Source organism: Gouania willdenowi, chromosome 10 (genome assembly GCF_900634775.1).
Source record: "Gouania willdenowi chromosome 10, fGouWil2.1, whole genome shotgun sequence".
Classification (NCBI taxonomy): Eukaryota; Metazoa; Chordata; class Actinopteri; order Blenniiformes; family Gobiesocidae; genus Gouania; species Gouania willdenowi.
Window position 1 is genome coordinate 36,662,906 of NC_041053.1, and position 20,400 is coordinate 36,683,305.

The window sequence follows — 20,400 nt, forward strand, 5'->3', positions numbered from 1 at the left end:
GCTGATTGAGTCATGAGAAGGTTTAGATAGTATTAACAAGGCCTGGTGTGTGTGTAAGGGAGCTTTTGGGGTCCTTCCATGATGTCAGTAAAATGATGGTCCATTGTTCTATGAATCTGTGATAACCACATTTAATTATTTATCTGAATAATAGCCCCTGTTATACAGGAAGTTTATTATGTGTGCCATAGTATATAGTCATCTTAAAGATGTAAATCATTGTTTTAATCAGAAATAAAATGGGTTAAAAGTGACCAAAAATGGTGGAAAAGACCACAGAAATTGGTTAAAAGGTGCAAATTAGAGTGGCCAAAAACGGACATTGGAAAAGTGTTAAGAAGGGTTCATCGTGTCAATATTGGCCTAAAAGTTGCAGAAATGGGTGGGGGCAACAAGGGACAATTAGTTTAAACTGGCAAAAAAAAAAAAAAAAAAGCATAACAAATGCTGAATGTGGTTAAATTGACAAAAAACTAAGCATGAGATATGGTGAAAAGAGGTTAAAAGTGACAATAATGGTTCAACATATGCAACATTAGGTGGTGGAAAGGTTTTATAAGCGCTGAAAATATCTTGGAAGTGGAAAAAGTGTGCAGAAAAGATGTAGAAGTGGCAGAAATGGAAGTAATGTCACAAAAATGCTTTTTAAAAATGTTTGTTTGTGTTGTTGGTGTTATGAATTTGTTGATGATTTTAAATGTGCTTACTGCTGATTTTAATGTTCTTATTGATTTTGAGGCTGTTGAATGTTTCCTGTTGCACTTTTTGCCTTGCTCCTAAAAGGAGCAAAAACACAGCAAGAAAAAGTGATGAAAATAGGTTAAAATTTGGAAAGTTTTATGGAGTTGTAGAAAAAAAGCAAAAATTAGCTCAAGTTGTTCAAATATATTCTGAGTTTCTTAAAGGCATCTGGTGACCTCCTCCCAGTGTCTTGCAATGCCAAATGGGACCCCAAGGTTGAGAACCCCTGTTCTAAGCAACAGTGATGTGAACTCGATGAAACGCCGTGGGTGCAGATGGAACCACACAATAGTCTGCAGTCATTATAAAGTGACTTTTATCTAAGCCTCACATAAAATGTGTAATTTAAACCCTGGCCCACTAAAACACCAAATAATTGATTTTGCTTATGGTGTTATCTCCTTATATTAAGTTAGTCTGTGTAATAAAGCTATAAAAGATGTTATCAATTAACACATTAATCTCCACATAAGCAATTACTGCTCACCTAGAGATCCATTTGGGCTCGGCTCTGCACTCTCCAACAAATTAGGCTGTAAAACCAGTCTTAAATCCTGACATAATGTCCAAGTCTCCTAATAAGAATTTATGCAGTATCTAATTGGTCCTCACACACGTCTTCAGACTGAGGGATTATTTCACCTTCCTTTTCTACGGTGGCCCAGAAGGGCCCACAGCACAACAGCGGAAATGGGGGAGTATTTTCAAAATAAAATGCTCAATGTGTTCAAGGCGGATTGACAGATGTCACCCTGGAGGAAACACCGATCTTCCGGAGCCTTCAGCGGGCCTATTTTGGACTCTATGTAAAAACTAAGCACATATTGAGACTCGGGAGGACCAGACCTTTCCGTTGATTCCACGCTTAGCCCAATTGGCTCGGATTGTTCCTACTAATTCTATCATTATTTACACTTTGAACCCTTTTCACCACTTTTTTTTGTCCGTTTTTGGCCACTCTCGGTTGCAACTTTTAACCTATTTCTTTGGTTTTTAAAATCCCATTTCACTGACTTTTCCACCATTTTTGGTCACTTTTAACCCATTTTATTCCTGATTAAAACAAGGATTTACATCTTTAAAATGACTATATACTGTGGCGCAAAACAATAATAAACTTCCTGGATAACAGTGGGTATTACTTAGATGAATAATTAAATATGGTTATCACAGATTCATAGAACTGATTTTGCTGATGAATATACAGTATGGATCTGGTATCAAACCTGTATGCATTGAGCGCAGCGTGGAGTCATTTATTTTATCTTTGCACTTCCTATCCATTCATTCTAAATGAAAAGAAAACCTTCCACAGTTAGTCTATAACTAGATCCGGAAGCCTTTCATTACTGTTCTACTTTTCCACTCACTTATTCGCTCACAGCCTTCTGTGATGTGTGTGCCTTGTTGCAGGTGCAGGGGCACGACAGATGTTTAGTCAGCCTGAACACCACAAGTGTAATCTTTTAGATGTGCCTGACTGCCTTTTTTGACGCCAAATTATTTTCCAAACAGCGTGCGAGTGACAACAACGGCTCGAAAATGAAATAATCCCTCAGGCTGTAGCAGCTATTAAAATGATTTTTTTTTGTTGTTTTAAATAGATCATTCTTCTCGTTCAAACAATGCTATAATGGGACTGACGTTAGGAGTAATGTGCAATGTTATCTCATCCTTTTGGCTTACAAACTCACCAAACAGCTTAAGACATGGATCAATACATCACCGAGGCTGTTTGTATGTTTTTGACATTGGCGTCAAAAGAGACGCTGCCACCATCGATGAGAAAAGAGCCTGAGGTTTGAGAGTCGCTGTGGTGATTGTGTCATGTGGTTTATTTAAGGATTACCAGAGTATTGTTTTAGGCTGTGCTGCTTTAATTAATTATTGAAAGTTGTTGCATAAGGTGCAGAAATGCACCATTAGTGTGATTAAAACACTGAACATGTCTATTTTTAAAGCTTTTAGAGACATCATGGGGAATACTGGGAACAAACTACAACCAAAATGGTGTCAAGTTAATCACTGTCCTCCTTGGAAGCCGAAGACACTCAAAAAAATGACACTAGGAATGAAATAAAAACACTTCTATTCGTCTGTCTACGGGACTCTTCATCCCACAATGCAATTTCCGACCATGTCAGTATACCAGTTGTTTACAGTGGGGTCATTTCAACAAATTTTCAGGGCATCCCACACACTTCGGTCTTAAAAAAAAACCCTGAAATTCTATTGATTGCTCAATAGATAGGCACTCTGTACATTTTTAGTTTGATCGGATGAATACCTTTTGAGGTATAGACAATTTATTGAGGGATGTATTTTTTTATTTTTTTTTCATTTTCAGCTTCCACTATCTCAGGAACTACACCACATAGGAAACTGAAATGTTTGAATACTAATACAGCTCCACCTACTCTCTCATAATGTATTAAAAGATCTGCTATACATCCTATCTGGTGGACATGCCTGCAGCCCCTCAAAATTGGAAAAAATGTTTTTTGGGGTTTCAGGTTCAAACATCTTTGGGTTTTTACATTTGTGAAATGACATAGAATGACCCAGTGGAGATGAAAATGTCAATGTTTTACATTTTGGTTTTTTTCTAACAAATGATCTTCAATTTATTGTGAGGCCTACATGTCCATATCTGATTTAGAATAATAATTTTTTTAAAAAATTGTCATGGTTTTTCAAAAGATTCCAAATCCTTCTTGTTAAATAAAACGTTTCAAATGTTTGTCAATGTAAACCCGACATGCTGTAAAGCAGGTGAACTACATACAGTATGTTGTTGTCAAATCATTAAAATGATGTACTCTGTGAGCAGTAAAAATGAATGCTTAATCTGGTTGTTTTTTCCATGTACCAGGTGGTTTCCACCTTTCCCTAAACACATACTGTATGTTAGGGTCACTGTTGAAGTCCATAATTGTGTGTGTATCTTAATATAATGGTGTGCCTTTGTTATTCCTGAGTATGAGCTTAGTTTGTCTCAGTTAACCCAGCATGCCTGAGCCTCACCAGCTGGTTTAGATATGATAATGGATAGATGGTATATGTTTCTTTAAACATCACATTGCTTCTTATTAAGTTAAAAAAAAATGTCGTCAAAATGCATCAATTGAGGCCTTGGGTTTCTAAAAGATCATAGTGACTCATTTAAGCAATGCTTTGAATTGTTATTATAATTATTATTTATTTTTAATCAGTTTTTTTAACTTTTCAAAAAAAGTACAAATAATATAATATTCTAAGTTAATAAAATGCATAAAACAAGCCCTCGGGTTTCTAAAAGATCATAGTCACTAATTTAAGAAAGTTTTAAATTATCATTATTATACAGTAAATATTACAATTATTAACTATAACATTATTTGTACAAATAATGTAATATTTCAAGTTTTAAAAGAAAAATGCAAAAATCAAGCGCTCTGGTTTCTAAAAGATCATAGTCACTAATTTTAGAAAGTTTTAAAATCGCTCGCTGCTGAAACATCCAGCCCTGCTCATGTTGTGTTTGTGTGCCCTCCAGCAGTGTAATGAGGTTTTTTTTTTTTATTACTCTAATGCCACGCATCAGCAAGCAGAACACCATCGCTTTTCCTCCCCCCATGAACATGTGGAGCACTCACAGTCACCCCGGGTTCACAGACTGCTTAGAAATTGCAGATTAGGCCTTAGAGAACCCCCCCCCACCCCCCTTCACCATGTTTTTAGCAGCACAGCACAAATAAAAACGAGTCGTGGGTTAATATTATCTACGTCTGACATGTTTTTCATGTCACTGTCACAGTCCAAGATCGATACTTTGTGTCTCTTATCCTTCACATTCATCTTGTGATTAGTCCGTTGAAGGAGTGATTAATTGTCGTGTTTGTACCGAGAAAGCTTTAAATATGGGGAGGAGTGTGGGGGGGGGGGGGGTCTGATTATATTCCCCAGACACAGATCTGTGTATCCGTGGTGATGTAATGATGCCATGGCCCTTGGAAGCATTAATGATTGGGAGGCACAGAGAAGCACCTGAGCTTTTTCTCTTGTTTTGATACATTACATCATGGTTCGGGGCAAAAGAGGTGATGTCATAGTAGTCCCCCCCCCACACACCCACACACCCACACACACACCCACACACACTCCGCCTCCTCTGCCTCACTGTCTCCCACTTATCTCCCAGTTGCTCTAACTGGAGCAGCTCCCAGCCCAGTATAGTGCTCTGCTTTCTAGTTATTGTCAGAAGCTGCAGCCAAATGCCTTTGTTGAGGATCAATTCAAACTGCCTGTGACAACATGTGCTTATACAGTTAATTGTTTTTGCTTAAATATTATTCATACAATATTTTTGTAGAAGTCAAAACCTTTAAAAATGTTAACAGGCAACTAAAATCCAATTAGTTTGCACCATATTGTTTTAAATATTTCCTTTTTGTCATTGTTCTAGCATTGTTTTTAATTGTATAAAGTCACTAAAATGATTCCTTCAAGCTTCCTGTGCAGAAGTTGAAGCCCTGGAAAAAATGGCTCTTAAATGCACGGACATTTTACTTCATTACCTTTTTATTTTTTATTTTTTTTTCCATTTATAAGTGAAAAAAATGTTCACCTTTTGGTTTTAACTCTTTAAAAAATCTAATAAAATCAAATTGAATGTGTTATGAAGCAGAAAATAATGCACACTGTACATAGAAAAATGGCATTTCAACAAAGACTGAATAGATATTACGTATGTAAATAATTTATCTTCCTTTAGATCAGGCATGGGCAACTGGTGGCCCGGGGTCCACATGCGGCCCTGTGTGTTATTTTGTGCGGCCCCAAAAAACAAATGTCAATTCAAAAAGTTTGAGGAAATATGAAACCAAATGCAAAATACACAATAACAGCAATACACTAAAGAAACAAAAAAAAAGAAAGAAAGAAAAGTCGATAGAAATTCAAAAAATGGCTGCAAAAAACGCAAGAAATTTCAACAAAAACATACAAAAAGATTAGCAAAATAGACAAAATGACAAAATGAATATCCAAAAACAAGAGGAAAAACTAAAAAAATCACTATGAATAGATAAAACTATGAAATAAATACCCCAAGCAAGAGACTAATACTAGAAAATAAAAATAAAATACACAGAGCAGACACAAACCATCAGAGGAAGAGATTCTTTGTTTTTGTTTTTTTATTCTACACCAGCTGCCTCTGCTCTCTCCATTTTAGCATGTAGTCTCGCTCCTTTCGTCGCTACAGCAACCGATGGCCCTGGAGGGTGTCTACGTAGGGGGGCTGGGTGGGTCTAGAGAGTTCATGCTGGCCTGGTTGTCATGGCTACACCAGCTGAGTGTATAGTGACAGTGTGACATCACTGCTCTTCTCTTCATCCTTACACACACACACACACACACACACACCATTAAGCAGCTCTCACCAATCTTAAACTCACTCCAGGGTTGAGGTCAATTATAATTGTAATCACATAGTTGGTAATTAATTACAATCATTACATAAATGTAATTGTAATAGTAATTTTAAAAATGTTGCTTTTGTGGTTGTAATTGAGTTCAGATAATTGGTTTAGTAATTGTAATGAAAGTGAGGAGTATACCTTATACACCAAATAGGTTCAGACGCCCACACCAAAAATATTAATAATACCAATATTGTCATGGATTAGGAAGCCTAACAAGAGATGAGAAACAACTTAGATGATAGATAATGTTTTTTTAGTGTATTTTACAGTTGATGTTATAAGAGATGCAAACAGGAAGTTAACATAAGAGGAAGGTTATATTTTATGGGTGTATTTATTAAAGGCTCAGTAATTGCTATTAATTGTAGTTAAAATTGTATAATTGAGAACATGATTGTAATTGTCTCTAAAGGGAAAAATAATAATTTAAATTTGAATTGTAATTGGGGGAAAAATGCCATTCACCATAATCATAATTGAGTTGTAATTGAACATGGATAATTGAAGACTTAAATGCAAATGAAAAATGTAATTGACTCCAACCCTGACTCACTTCCCTCTCCAGAGGAAGTTGCCTGCATGTCTCTTTAGCCCATGCAGGAAATGGCTTTCACTGGCTTTGGTTGCCATGCCAACTGGCTCCAGCTGAGATGTGACGCTGAAGCGGGGCCTGATAATGGCATCGCTCCTCTTCCTCCTTCCTCCTCTATCTATCTCTATCTCTGAAATCCTGCCGTTTGGTGGTTCTCACCCTCCGCACACCTCAATGACTCCCTCCCTACATGTCCTCAGCTCGGTGCCATCTCATCATTAGTTTCCTCTCGCCATCACTGCTGGGGGGAGGAGGTCCCCTCTTCCCCTCCTCCACCACACACACACACACACACACCCTTCTCGTTCTATCAACAAACCGCTGGGTTTACGCGCAGTGTGCAGAGGCTACAGGCGCGTTGCTCCTCTTATAATCTAATGGCGCATGAAGACGTGCATGTTTCTTGTGCGTGAGTAGGGAGGTAGTAGGAAAGATTGACAGTGAAAGGCGGATGGAGAAAACGTGAGTGGAAGTGTTGTCAGCCATTTTTTTTCCTCCTTTTTTTTTTACCCTCCTCATCTGTTTTCTGCGTGTGTTATTTTACCGGCTGCTGTTACAGCTGCGCTTCCGGAGAAGTGACCGTGCACGGAGCGCGCACGGACCCCTGTCACCGCACGGATAAAAATAGAAAAGGATATATTTTTGTTTCTTTATCGTTTTGTGCCACCGTTGGTCTTTCTTTCTTTTTTTTTTTTTGACGACGTCTATCAGCGGAGAGCAGCTGAGAAGGAGCGGGGTTTGGAGGGTGTGAATCCGCCTCCTCCTTCCCAAAGAGGCGGCGCAGGGTGTCGGACGGACATCGGGCTCTGTGTGCTGCATGTGCCATAGCCCTAGATCCGGGATGTTAGATTTTATCCCCGTGAACATTTTCTCATTATGAAACCATTAGCAGCATCAGACAGCAATGGAGTGCCGTGCCAGCAGGATAAAACCCCGGTAAGTATATACACCCCGTCTTCTCTCCATCTTTTATTCGGGTTTATGAGCCCTCAGATATGATTATCGGCCCGTGTAATGGACGTGCATCGGATTTCTATCGAGCCCGGTGTTATAAATGGGCGCACAGAGAGCTCTATCAAAGGCTGATTATTATTATTGCCTCGATGTGTTGGAATAGAAACGGCCGCCATGTGCTCGAGCTGTCACTGGCACAGTCATATTATTCTAAGGATCGCAACGGTGTCAATTGCATCTGTAATAAAAAACAGTGCTCATTAAAAGAAATTAAATCCTGAATTAGCCTATTTGTGCACACCATCTCGCTTGACGTCCCTTGCCTCGTTTTAAGCCAATTAAATGGCAGTAGTTGTTTGTACGACCCTGTAATAAACCACTGCAGATGGCAGCATGCTTTAAAGACAAACCTAAAGTGTTTTTTTTTTTTTTTTTTTTGGCTAAGGTGATGTCATGGGTGCAGAAATCCAGTTATCACACCTTTGAGGCGCAGCACAGCCTGGTCCGATTTCATGAAGCAGGATGAGGCAGAAAAACCATCACTCACCACAATGAGGATGATTGGTTGGCTCATTACTTTACTGGAGCAGTTTAATCCAGGGTTTCCCAACCAGTGGTACGTGTACCCCAAGGGGTACTTGGAAATGTTTAAAATTTATGTGTGGCAAGATGCAAAAACACATATCATTCATTTCAACTTTATTTCAGGCCAAACCGGTCCCTATAAAAGAGGTATAAACAGCAATAAATACAATATATTCACAGGACACATGTAGATAAACACATACATTGTTCGACTATATAACCTCAGCATAAAAGTTTCAACAAAGATTATCGACCAATAAAATAATCCCATTTTTTAGCAATGAAAGGCCAACATTGTTGATGCTAGAAAGTAATTAATGCTATACAATATTTGTGTCTGTATTATCGGGCAAATGTTTACAATAAAATAAATCTCTTTAAAGGTCGGATCATGCTAGTAAATTACCAGTATACCCGTGCTCACTGGAAATGACAAGAACCCATAATAAGTAAGGTTCACATGTTAAAATACTGCAGAAAAAGAGTTCAGACGAGTGTCCCATCATGTAAACACGAAAATAAATCAAGAAGTCATTTAGTGAGTAGCGTGTACTTGTAATTTTAAAAGAGGCTCATGGGTAAACATGTGAAGAAAAAAGGTTGGGAACCATTGGTTTAATCCACCCTGGCCTGCATGGATGGTGCAGCTGTCCATGGTACTGGAAGCTGCACACATCAGTGCCTACAACATAATCTAAAGATCCAGGCAGTTAATCTGGTTGATGGACGGCTCCTGAGTCAGAGAGGACAAATGCAAGTCTGGAAAATCACCGTCATAGTCCTTTAATAGTCGCAGAGGTGTCAATGTTGGTGACATATTTCTTTTTTCTTATAGTTCCTGCAGTTTATGTCAGATAGGTCATCCACCTACACACAATCCAATGTTATTACTTCATCTTCAGTCAGTGCTCTGTTTCTTGTGATAACTTTGCATAAATGTGTCTTGTAGGTAAATATTAGACATTATAATCCTTCATCTTTAAGACCTGTGTTTTATCTTAAGGGTTTGAAGGAACAGTACATCTGAAACCTAGTTTACATAACAGATTAACACCAAATATAAAATTCTAATATACAGACGAACAGGATCATTTTGTACTTAGGTTTAATTTTCTTATTGGGTGTTTTTAGTCTCGGGTTTTGTTACATGGCTTTTAAACTTATATTTTTTGGCATGCCGATTTAATGTAGCATTGTGAGACGACCCCACATTTCTTTAAGCGTGTAGTCTACTTTTCCAAATCACCCTTAATGGATGTCATCAATGTTCAGTGACGATATTAGTGCATTGTAAAAAATTACAAAGTCCTTTTTAACTTTGTGGACCAAAACAGTTCAAAGCAGTTCATATTTGTCACTAAAAACTTATAAGTGAAAGTGAAAGCATTTTAGGTGTCCAAATCATATTAGAGAAAGAGACGACATGCTAATTGGTGTCTGAACGTAATCGGTTCCCAATCTTTTTCCAATGAAACGAACAAAACAGACATTTTTGGACACTGTTGGACTCCGTCTTCATTGGTAAAGACCAAAACCAAACAATATTTTTTTTTTTTTTTTGTGAAATATTAACTTCCAAATCAGTGGAATGTTTAGCATCCTAACAAAACATATTCCGGTAAAAAAACCAAAACCATAAAACATCATCATCAAGAAAATATATTCACAAGATTATTAGGAGATTAACTTTACCAAGTAGCAAACTAAAGAAAATAATAATATAGTAAACCCTCTCCTAATTTTAAAAGCATAGATTAGGAAACAAAGTATGGTGCATTTCATACCCCTTTTAATTCTACTTTAAATATGTTTGTCTTTTCCTGTCCCCTACTGTGCTGAAACCTCACTCCATTTCAATTTTTTTTTTTATACTTTTAGCACACAAATGAAGACTTGTGCAAATATTCATTCATCCCCACATGAAGCCCACCAGGGGTTAAGTCAATAACGAGCAGCAAATCTTATTATAGTAATGACATCACTGGAGTAGGCTCATCACCATTGGTCGCTCTAAGTGCCCTCATAGCTTAGATTTCCTTTGTTGACCTGTGATTTCCATTCTCATGGTCACACTGTATCTCCACTGCTCACTGAAGGTTGATTTATCAGGTCTTTATGAGCCTTTTATGGCTTCACATTTTGAAAAGGGCACATTCATTAATGCTGTCGTCTTATCTTTGTGCGCAAAGCTTATTTGCTTTTGTTGAATGATAAATCAAAGGAAGATGAAGTGTCGGCGACAAGTTTCCTTGAGCCAATAATATTTTATATTCACACCAATTGTCAGTTAGATGATAAATCCCTTTCCAAAAGCTCTAAAAGTTTTGGAAATGCTATTATTCAATGTCATTCTTTGCTCTTAGTTCTATTTGTGCTGCTATGTGTGGTAGTAAGTGGTGAATCTGTAGGGAAAGGAAAGCCCAGTGCGCATCAGAGCCATTAGTTGGACACTCTGCGGGAAGAGTTTTAATCTCTTGATCCGAAGGACTCAGGAAAGTGAGAAGCTGGAACTTGTGAGATGTGCCCGCTGAATAACCCCCCCCCGATGTTTTAAAATCAACTAAATGTGTTTCTATGCTGATATCTTGATATCTAGCAGATATCTTGCTGGAATTATTACGCAAATGTCAAGGAAACTTCAAAGGAAACATCAAAGCCATCAGCAGACGCCTCTGACGAAGACTGGCAGTTGCCGGTTGAAACATGTCAGGAGATCAAAGTGAATTTCTTGAAAATTTTAACACATTTTTGTTTTTGTATCAAGTAGATGAGATCAAACCAACCTGGAATGTTTTTGAATACCTTCGTTTTTTGCCCAACATCTTTTTTTGATTGTACATGCATAGGACTAATTCATCGTCTAATATTAAACTATAAAGTTTATGCGGTTTAAACATGTTGTATTTGAAATATTTATTTTGAGACTTCCTTGTGCGTGGGATCCCAGTCTTCATGATGTATAGATTCACACCCAGCACGTAAAGGCGGTAAAGAGATTGAGAGGCAGCCATGACTTCCACTCAGGGCTTCCACCCAGCAATCTAGGTCATTAGGTCTGCAGTGTAATTTAAGGAGCGCTACATCTGCTCACATGGAGGCAGAGCTGAGCGTTGTGGTTCGAGCATTAGAGCAAATGCCTAATCCTCCTGTGACAGCTGATTGTACGCATGTTTCCGGTTGCTGATCGACACGGTTAATTCCTCTGCGTAGAAGCCCTATAGATGGTGGCGAACTGATCAGCTTGTTTTGGATCCTAAATGTTAATATTTAATATACAACATATCCTGTGGAATCAAACTTGAGATAAAACCATGCACTTCTGCATTGTCATGTCACGGATTGGAAATCCTAATCGGCGCGTGTCATTACTGGTGTCCTGGCATCTATCTTGACCCAGTCCGTCGCATGCCACTGGGCTGAAGAGGTCAATGAACCACATGCTCATGGACTGAATGGACCCAGGCTTATTGACTGACAGACGGATGACCTAAATGAGAGAAGAGAAGGATTAAGTGTTTATTATCCTCTCCCTTTAACCCCCCCCACCTCAATCCAGGGGGTGAAGCTTGTATATTGTGGGGGTGCTAGATATGATTGGAAGTACTGGGAGATTTGTAGATAGTGGTTTGAAACCAGTGGGGGGTTATTATTGGCTGTGTAGAGTAGACCATGCGCGCTCCTGGTTGAGAAACTGTATCGACAAACATTAATTTTCAGTCAGTTAACCTTTTGCACTCTGTAATTGAGTTTGGAAAAAAGTAGTAGAAAATGCATGGTTCAGATGGTTAGTTTACATTGGCCTGCATGAATTCCAATTGATTTCCTAAACCATACAAATGATTACGTGGAATGAGGATGGGGTATTTGTTTTAGTTCACATGCACTTTAAAAACAGTCTATTGCTCTTACCAATGGAATTAGGAATAAAAAGGGGCATTAAACCTCCAGTTACATGCATTTTTTTTCTCAATTTACGTGATCTTGTAAATTTACTTAAAAGCTGCAAAGCTAGAGGTGGGAATCACAGGGAACCTCACGATATATCGTTAACAATGCCAATGTTGTCACAATGCAGCGATTCTATGATACTCTATTTTGCAAGAAAATCACTCGATTCATTGGAATATCAATCAAACGCAGAGTTTCTCCATTTATTTGCTTTGATTTAGTGTCAATTTAACACAGACCGAAACAAATAGTGCAAAAAATTGAAAGATTAGTTCCTTTTATAAAACTGACATAGCAGCATGGCCGTCTGCTTTATCTAAATAAATACATTTTCCTGTTTTCCCTAATCCTTTTACGCTCCTCTTTCCCCTCACACTGGCCTCTCTATTTATGTATTTTCCCCAATAAAGTTAATCTCAAATTGACAAATGTGAACATGGGAAAATAAAAACGTTAAAAAATTAATATTTAGGCCCAGCATATCTATTGTTGTTTCGCGCAAGGAAGGAGGATGATTATTGCCAGACATATATATATATATATATATATTTTTAAATATAAATTATATTAATTTAGTGCAACCACACAAAACAAATGATGAGGTTTTTTTCCCATTTGTAGAGCTTTTGATTTTCCATGATTTCAGTGAACGAACAGAAATCACACAATCTTCTGAGATGAAAAAAAAATAAAAATAAAAAATAAAACAACATTTTATACCCTCACCTACCGTACATGTTTTGGGACTACATCGTTCATTTTTACCATATTTTCTAATGAAACTGTGTCTTAAATGTGTGAATCATTAACTTAAAAACCAATAATCAAAGGAAGAAAGAACAAAGTGGTCCAACTTGTACAATCATTACCAATTATTTAGATTCCTGTCTTGTTTTTGCATTGATTACACTTGGCACCCATAGTTGGACATTAACAACAAATTAAACACAAAATATCTATGTTGTGCTTTGAGGTCTGAAACACAGATTTTAAATGTAAATGATAATAAATAAACATTTAATATTTTCAGTAAGGTTTTACGTAAATTACTAGTTAACAAAACACCATTCATCTTAACAACATTCTCCAACCAGTATTATTAATAACATGGAGGTGAGCTGGAGATGCTCTGATGAAGGTGATCCAGGTGCAAGGATGGGAAACAGCAGCCCGGAGCTGGTTAGTGACTGACTGGGCCCTCCGGTCCACCGTTTTGGTGGGTGCAGCCAGCCAGATAATGAAACGTGATAGCAATCTTAGATGCGGCGTAATCACATCACACCTTAGAGCCAGAGGAGCTGCACAGTCTGGGTCTCAGTCTGCTGTCAGTGGCCCATCTTGGTTGTTCTCAGATGTCTCACGGAAGCCTTTTCCTCATCCCACAGCCGACAAAGATCTACAATTAACACGTTCATCCTTTATGTGACGACTGGGACATCTGCTTTTTCTATATATCTACAATTTAAGTTGACAAACTTTAACACAGAAGCAAATTTTCCTTCCTTTTTTTAAAGTTAAACTGAGCTATAATGCAGTTGAGCGCCTTGGAAGATCATTTCGTCAAGTACCCTCAACGGCTCGAACCCATTTACTTGTAAATGAAAATTCTAGTGTGTGATTCAGTCTAATATATACAATTTGTCTTCCAAGTATGACTTTGAAAAATCTCGTTTTCCAAAACTGTTTGCCATTTACAGCTGAAGGGATTTCATTAGATGAAATGTGATCAGATGTGACGACCGACAAGTTCTTAATCATGGCTTAATAAAAGAGTTTTCCTTTAAAATGTATTTTAGTGTTGCTCGTAAACAGCTTCTATAAACTGGAGCAGAAACCGACATTCATGAAGAAATGTAAAAACAGCTTTAAAATTTGTTTACCACATCATCAAACCAATTTATGTTGAAAAAAATATTATCTCTAACTCTCAGGATGGTTTAAAATAGCTAAACTCTACGGCTCAGACTAGTTAAATAAATCCTGTTTGAATGTCATGTTTAAAAACTAATGATCCACCACAGCGAGGCATCTAAAGGGACCAACAAGGGAATGGTTCCCCTCCTGAAAAATACATCATATTCATGTTTATAGGATCCATGAATCAGTTCAAGTTGTTGTAAAACGATTACATTTTACTCAGCTGTTCCTCTGTCAAATATGAATGACTTAATTTAGGCATTAAATAACCTAAATCATAGTGGTAGATATATCAAGTGCTCAGACAAAAATAGAAACAAATGAATAACAACAGAGATAATATTACCAAGTCCTTTCGCTCCATTGTTGCTTTTCCTCTTTTTCCCGAATCAGTCCATATTGTCACAAGTAATTTTTTCTGCTTTTCTCTTCTATATTTTCAGAATGTGGTTTGTAAAAAAGTAGTTTGAACTGTTTTAGTCATCTGCAAGTTTTTAAATGTACGAATTATTGTATTTTAGTCCAAAACTTCATCAAATATGATAAAATGGCAGTTAGTGTAATACACAACTTATTCATATGTTGTATCGATTGTCCAGTTGCATCAATGAATTTCAAAAAACTCCCTGTCCTGTATAACTCGCCGAAAACAGGGTTATTTATTTTTTGATCACGTCAGTTTGAACGTAAATCATTTTCTGTCTTTTGTTACCAGTTGAATGGTGATAAATTAATCTAAATACTAGGGGTGTACCGACACTGCAGCCTTGAATATTGGTCAATACCGATATCAACCCGATACTATACCAGCATGAATCCTGCATTTTTTAAAATACATTTTTTTTGTAGTGTGGAATGTTAGAAAAGGCTCAGATAACAATGGTCAGCTACTGATAAAAATGTATTCTTAACCAATGGTCACATACATTTTGACCTCTAGAATTGAATAAACTAAATGAAAACTGAATTAGAAGACCTTGAAAAATAACATAACAAAGATCCAATAGAATAAAAAAATTAGGGATGCACCAAATATTCGGTCGCCGAATATATTGGGCCGAATATAGCAAAAAAAGCAACACTCGCCCTTCGGTTTAGTGAGTTAAAAGCAAGGCCGAATAGTAGCGTGTGCCTCAATGATGCAATCAAACAATGTGTAGTGATTTTGAGTCAGAAAAGTGTGTGCGTTGCTGCAGGAGCAGAGCTGCAGCTCCTCCTTTCAACACACCAACACAGCCAGACTCTCTCTTTTCCGCTTACCGCTCTCCGTCGTCCGTCACCGAACTCGTTGTTAGCGCTGTGAGCCACGAATCCGTAAACATCCTCATCGTTTCCTCCTCAGTTTACAAGCGATGTCGGGTCTCGCTGCATTGGGTGGTGTAGCATTAGCACGGAGTGTTAACAGCTGATGTGTGGCTCCAAGCAGTGGTCCATGGCTCCAAGCAGTGACTCCCAACACGATCGGCAGCAGAAAAAGTAATGCAGTTTGTATTTACATATATGGCAATAAAGTGTAATATATATTCTATATAAACAGCAGCTGTTAGATAGTTGGAGAGGGAGGAGCTCACATTCTAGGAGGCGTGTTAGGTGATGTCACCTGCCAACGTGGGCAAAATCCAACTCATCCATTCAGAGCTGACTTTTTACAAAATGTGGAATAACAAGGGAGGGAGGAAACAGAACTTTTTACACTCTGTTCCTCTGAATGAGGCTAAAGGATGTATATCACTGTAGTAAAACCATTAGAAAGGGATTTTTTTCATCATACCTCCCCTTTAATGCATGTTTTGTTTTATTTGAAGGGCTAGTATAAATGAAAGACTTTGTTGTGCTTTTTTTGAAAAGCAAAGGCTACTGGAATATTTGAAAAATGTCAGAATATTCAATAAACATTGACTTTATTTAAAAATTTTTTTAAAAAAACACGTCTAAAAATGTATTCTCGGCTATTTATGCACTACTTTAAAAAATAGTGAAAAACGTAACAATTGCATTCGATATTTGGTATTCGGCAAAGCGTTTATATTTTATTCGGCTTCGGCCACAAATTTTCATTTTGGTGCATCCCTAAAAAAAGTTATAAACAGAAGAAGCTGGAGTGGAATCTGGAATGAACTGCTATAACTTTTGGATGCAGGCTGATATAATCGGATATTTGTTTTTTTTTATTCATTTATTTATTTTTAATGCTGATATCTGGCTATTATCCATTATCAATATTGGACCGGGACACCCTTACTAAATACCAAAATAAGCGATCATATTTTGACAGAATGATTTGCTGGTATGATTCAGATGCTGATGGCAAAGTTTATCCTAAAAAATATGAACGAATGCAGTTTTTCTCCCTGTCGTAACTCAAACACACATTTTTATCGTCTTTTTTATAATAGAAGCCTCACAGCTGTATCCACTATTCTTCTATTATTTTATTCCTTCTGCCTCCAAAAAACTTCAGCAGGGGGTTTTTGATGTATTTTCCATTTTTTTTTTAGGTCAGCTCCATCATCATCGTAAAAAGTGGGTCGGCTGGTTTACACTGTAACTAATTACAGCTGCTTTATACACAAACATAAATTATCCAGAGGGGTCCCTCTGATGCTGCCTGCTGTTTATTTAGGTTGTTGTACAGTTGTCGTAATAACTTGGGCGTTTCGTTGATGTATGCAGTGTGCTTGGTGTGTTTTTCTCAGTTTGTGTGAGAAGTTCCTGCGTTAATGTGTCAATGAGGACAATAAAAGTCTAATACTCGACGGCGTGTTGGGGCCACATGAAAATAAAAAGAAATCTGAGCACTATGAGATTAAAGTCGTAATATTATGAGAATAGTCATCATTTTATGAGAATATATATAATATTATGGCTTTAATTTCATAAAATTATGATTTTATTAAGATACGTTTTTCTCATAAAATTACAATTTTATTCTAAAAGGATTACCTTAATCTCAAAATATTAGGCCTTAAATCTTAAAATATCATGACTTTATTCTCATAAAATTACAACTTTAATCAAGAAAGAATACGACTTTAATCTCAAAATATTACAACTTCAGTCTTGAAATATTATAACTATATCATAACTTTAATGTCATAAATTACGATTTTATGAAGATACAACTTGATTCTCATAAAATCACAACTTTATTCTTTAAATTTTACAACTATAATCTTGAAATAATAGGACTTAAATTTTATTAAGATACAACTTTCTTCTCTTAAACTTACAACTTAATTTTCTGAAATATTACAACTTTATTCTAAAAATATTATGACTTTAATGTTGAATTATTGTGTCTTTAATATCATAAAAGCACAATCTTATCACGCTTAGACTTTATTCTCATAAATTTACAACTTTATTCTCAAAATATTACGACTTCAATCTGGTCGTGCCCAGATTTAAGGTGTCCCTAATACGCCGTAATACTTTTTAAGTTTTTAGGAATTTATTTATTTGGAATGAATGCTTATTTACAGTTCTGCTGTCGTTGTCCAAAACTGACACATGAAAAGTGAAACAAAATATTTTATCTTAGGTAAATTAATTGAAATGAGTCAATAGTTTGTTAACCTACCTTATGATTCTACCTGATTTAACCAATCACAAGGACAAGGTTTATTTTTAGCTTTGAGGCCTGCATGTCCAGACTAACTCCACATGATGCCAAGTGCTGGCAGTGATCAGTAGCGCTGGTGTGATTCACCCACGGTGGCTTCTGGGCCGGCAGATACTGACCATCTGTGTTGTTGTTGTTGTTGTCGTCGTCGTTGTGTATGTGTGTACGTGCAGCTCCCCGCAGACTTCAGCAGACTTCACCTGGCTGACGGCTTACACCCACAGGTGACCCACGTCTCCTCCAGCCACTCAGGATGTAGTATCACCAGCGACTCTGGAAGCAGCAGCCTGTCAGACATTTACCAGGTAAGGCCCCCCACCCCCCATGTGCTGCTCGGAGCTGGATCCCCCCAACCCCCACCAGCCTTGCACCATTACCTCACTGGATGTTAAGGCTGGGAATGTAGCCAAACCTTCTCTTTCCTCCTCCCTCATGAGATCATGTTCATTTTTCTGTCTTTTCAACCTTTAAATTGGGGTTCTCAATTTTGAGGTCGTGAGACAGTGGGAGGAGGCTGCCAGATGCCTTCAAGAAACTAAGAATATATATATATATATTTTTTAACAATTTAAGCCAATTTTTGCTAATTTTTACACTTTTTCTGCAACTACACCAAACTTGCCATATTTTAACCTGTTTTCATCACTTTTTCTGCCGTAATCAAATTTCAGTGCCTTTTTTTTCGCACATTGTTTTCGCTTTCAAGACATTTTTGTCACTAAACTATTCCCATCACTTTTCCCACCTAACATTGCACATTGTTGACCCCCCCCCAAATGTAACCACATTCACAATTTGTTATGCCCATTATTTACCAGTTTAAACTAACTGTTCCTACTTTTAAGCTAATATTGATACTTTGAACTCTTTTTACCACTTCTTTTGCCCATATTTGGTCACTCTAATTTGCAACTTTTAACCAATTTCGGTGGTTTTTAAAATCCCATTTTCACAACCCTATTAACTCATTGTATTTATGATTAAAACAAGGAATATTCCTGGATAACAATGGATATTATTCTGATAAATCAATAAATATGGTTATCACAGATTCATAGAACAATGGACCATCATTGTGCTGACTTTATGGATGGGCCCCAAAAATCTCTCCTCTTTATTCTCCCTTATAGATGACCCTGGCATACACTATGATTTTATCCAGTAAAGCTGAAATGTAGCCAGAGTTTCATGGAAACAATGAATTAAAGCATAAACCCCAACGAGTGGGTCCAGGGGAGTATGATTATTTGGTGTTTTAACTAAAGTTAAAAGTACAAGAATCATATGAACCGTTAATTAAAATGTCTAACCTTGTGTTACGTGTTGCTACATTTGATTTAGATTATTTATGAGGACAGATTCAAGTACATAAATCTAATGAAGGAACTAGACTTGACATGCAGCAAACTTGTCTGAGTCAAAATGACATTTTGTTTCCCTCTTGGATTACATGTCACGCACATTTCCTTGGACTCATTTTGTGGAAATGTTTGCTGTTTAGCTGCCAAATAGGCTATAAGAGTCTAATCGCAGTGTTCCTGTTCCTGCTCCGCGGGCAGACGAGTGGGATGTTTGTGCAGACCTGATTCTCTTCATCTCAAAGCAAGAGGTTGTTTTCATCTTTTTCTAAGGAGGAACTTTAACAGTAATGTTAAGCAGAAACTTGACTAAAAATCTTACTAAAGCTGAATTTGGTTAAGGTTTGTTAAATCTTGTGGCAGTAAACGTGCTGACCAATCCCTCCCAATAATCCTCTTAACATTGCACACTAACACTGGATCCTTATTGTATAACCTGCTGTGGACTGTTTTTTATTTTTATTTTTTTTCTCCTTGTTGTATTCATCACAGCTCTATTTGTCATGTTTCAGCAAATCATTTCTGAACTTAGAACTTCATCATTTCAGATGTGTGGCTTTTATAAATATCAAGGTTTCTTTGGATGAAACTTTTCTTATTTTAGCCCTACATCCTCTGTCCCTGAACTGTTACTCAATAATCATGTCTCATGTTGCTGATCTGTGTTGGTTTGACCAATTTAGTGCTGTTAATGGTAAAATTTGCCTTGTTTTTGTCTGTAAAGATAGAATAGAGCTGGATTTCTGGTATCTCGTCATTCCCCTTTTTTTAGATTTAATATATTTAAGCTGGCATTGATGAAACCGCTTTCACTGATTTAACTACTCTTCTACTCTTCTTCTTCTTCTTATTTTTGTTCTTCTTGTTCTTGTTCTTCTTGTTCTCAGCCTTACTTTAAAGCCAAAAGTTACTTGTTAAATTGGTAAAGGGTCATGATGAATAGCGTTACTCATGGTTGGTATCAACTCAGACACTGTATCGACTAGAAATAGCATTTTATTCAAAAGACTGATTTGAAGACGTGCGTTTCAAATTTAAATGAGGATTTATGTGGGACCCGCAGTACTATATGGACAGAACAGAAAAGCTCCTGCACTACGCTGTTGAAACACAACATAGGGGGCGACATTTACACCATAGGTGGTGAAAATCACACCGTAGGGGGCCCCTACACTCAACAGCGCTGGTGAGAACCCTGTGTTAACACTTCTAGGAAAA

General features: G+C 37.2%; 2 protein-coding genes across 9 annotated transcripts in view; one reads left to right on the top strand and one right to left on the bottom strand.

The window, feature by feature from the left end:
- anxa5a (annexin A5a) overlaps nt 1–20,400 on the bottom strand; it is a 1,189,405-nt gene that overhangs the window by 276,688 nt on the left and 892,317 nt on the right. The gene's annotated exons all lie outside the window — the stretch shown is intronic.
- The window catches only part of rapgef2b (Rap guanine nucleotide exchange factor 2b), a 146,859-nt gene that overhangs the window by 91,161 nt on the left and 35,298 nt on the right, over nt 1–20,400 (top strand). For 6 of the 8 annotated variants that reach the window (XM_028458936.1, XM_028458938.1, XM_028458940.1 and 3 more), the window contains one exon: nt 17,998–18,129. The exons of 1 other annotated variant lie outside the window; for it this stretch is intronic. In XM_028458936.1, coding sequence (XP_028314737.1) covers nt 17,998–18,129 — 132 coding nt within the window. Of the gene's footprint in view, nt 1–7,572; nt 7,735–17,997; nt 18,130–20,400 lie in introns of those variants that run through there. One more of the 8 variants, XM_028458944.1, reaches the window with a different exon arrangement.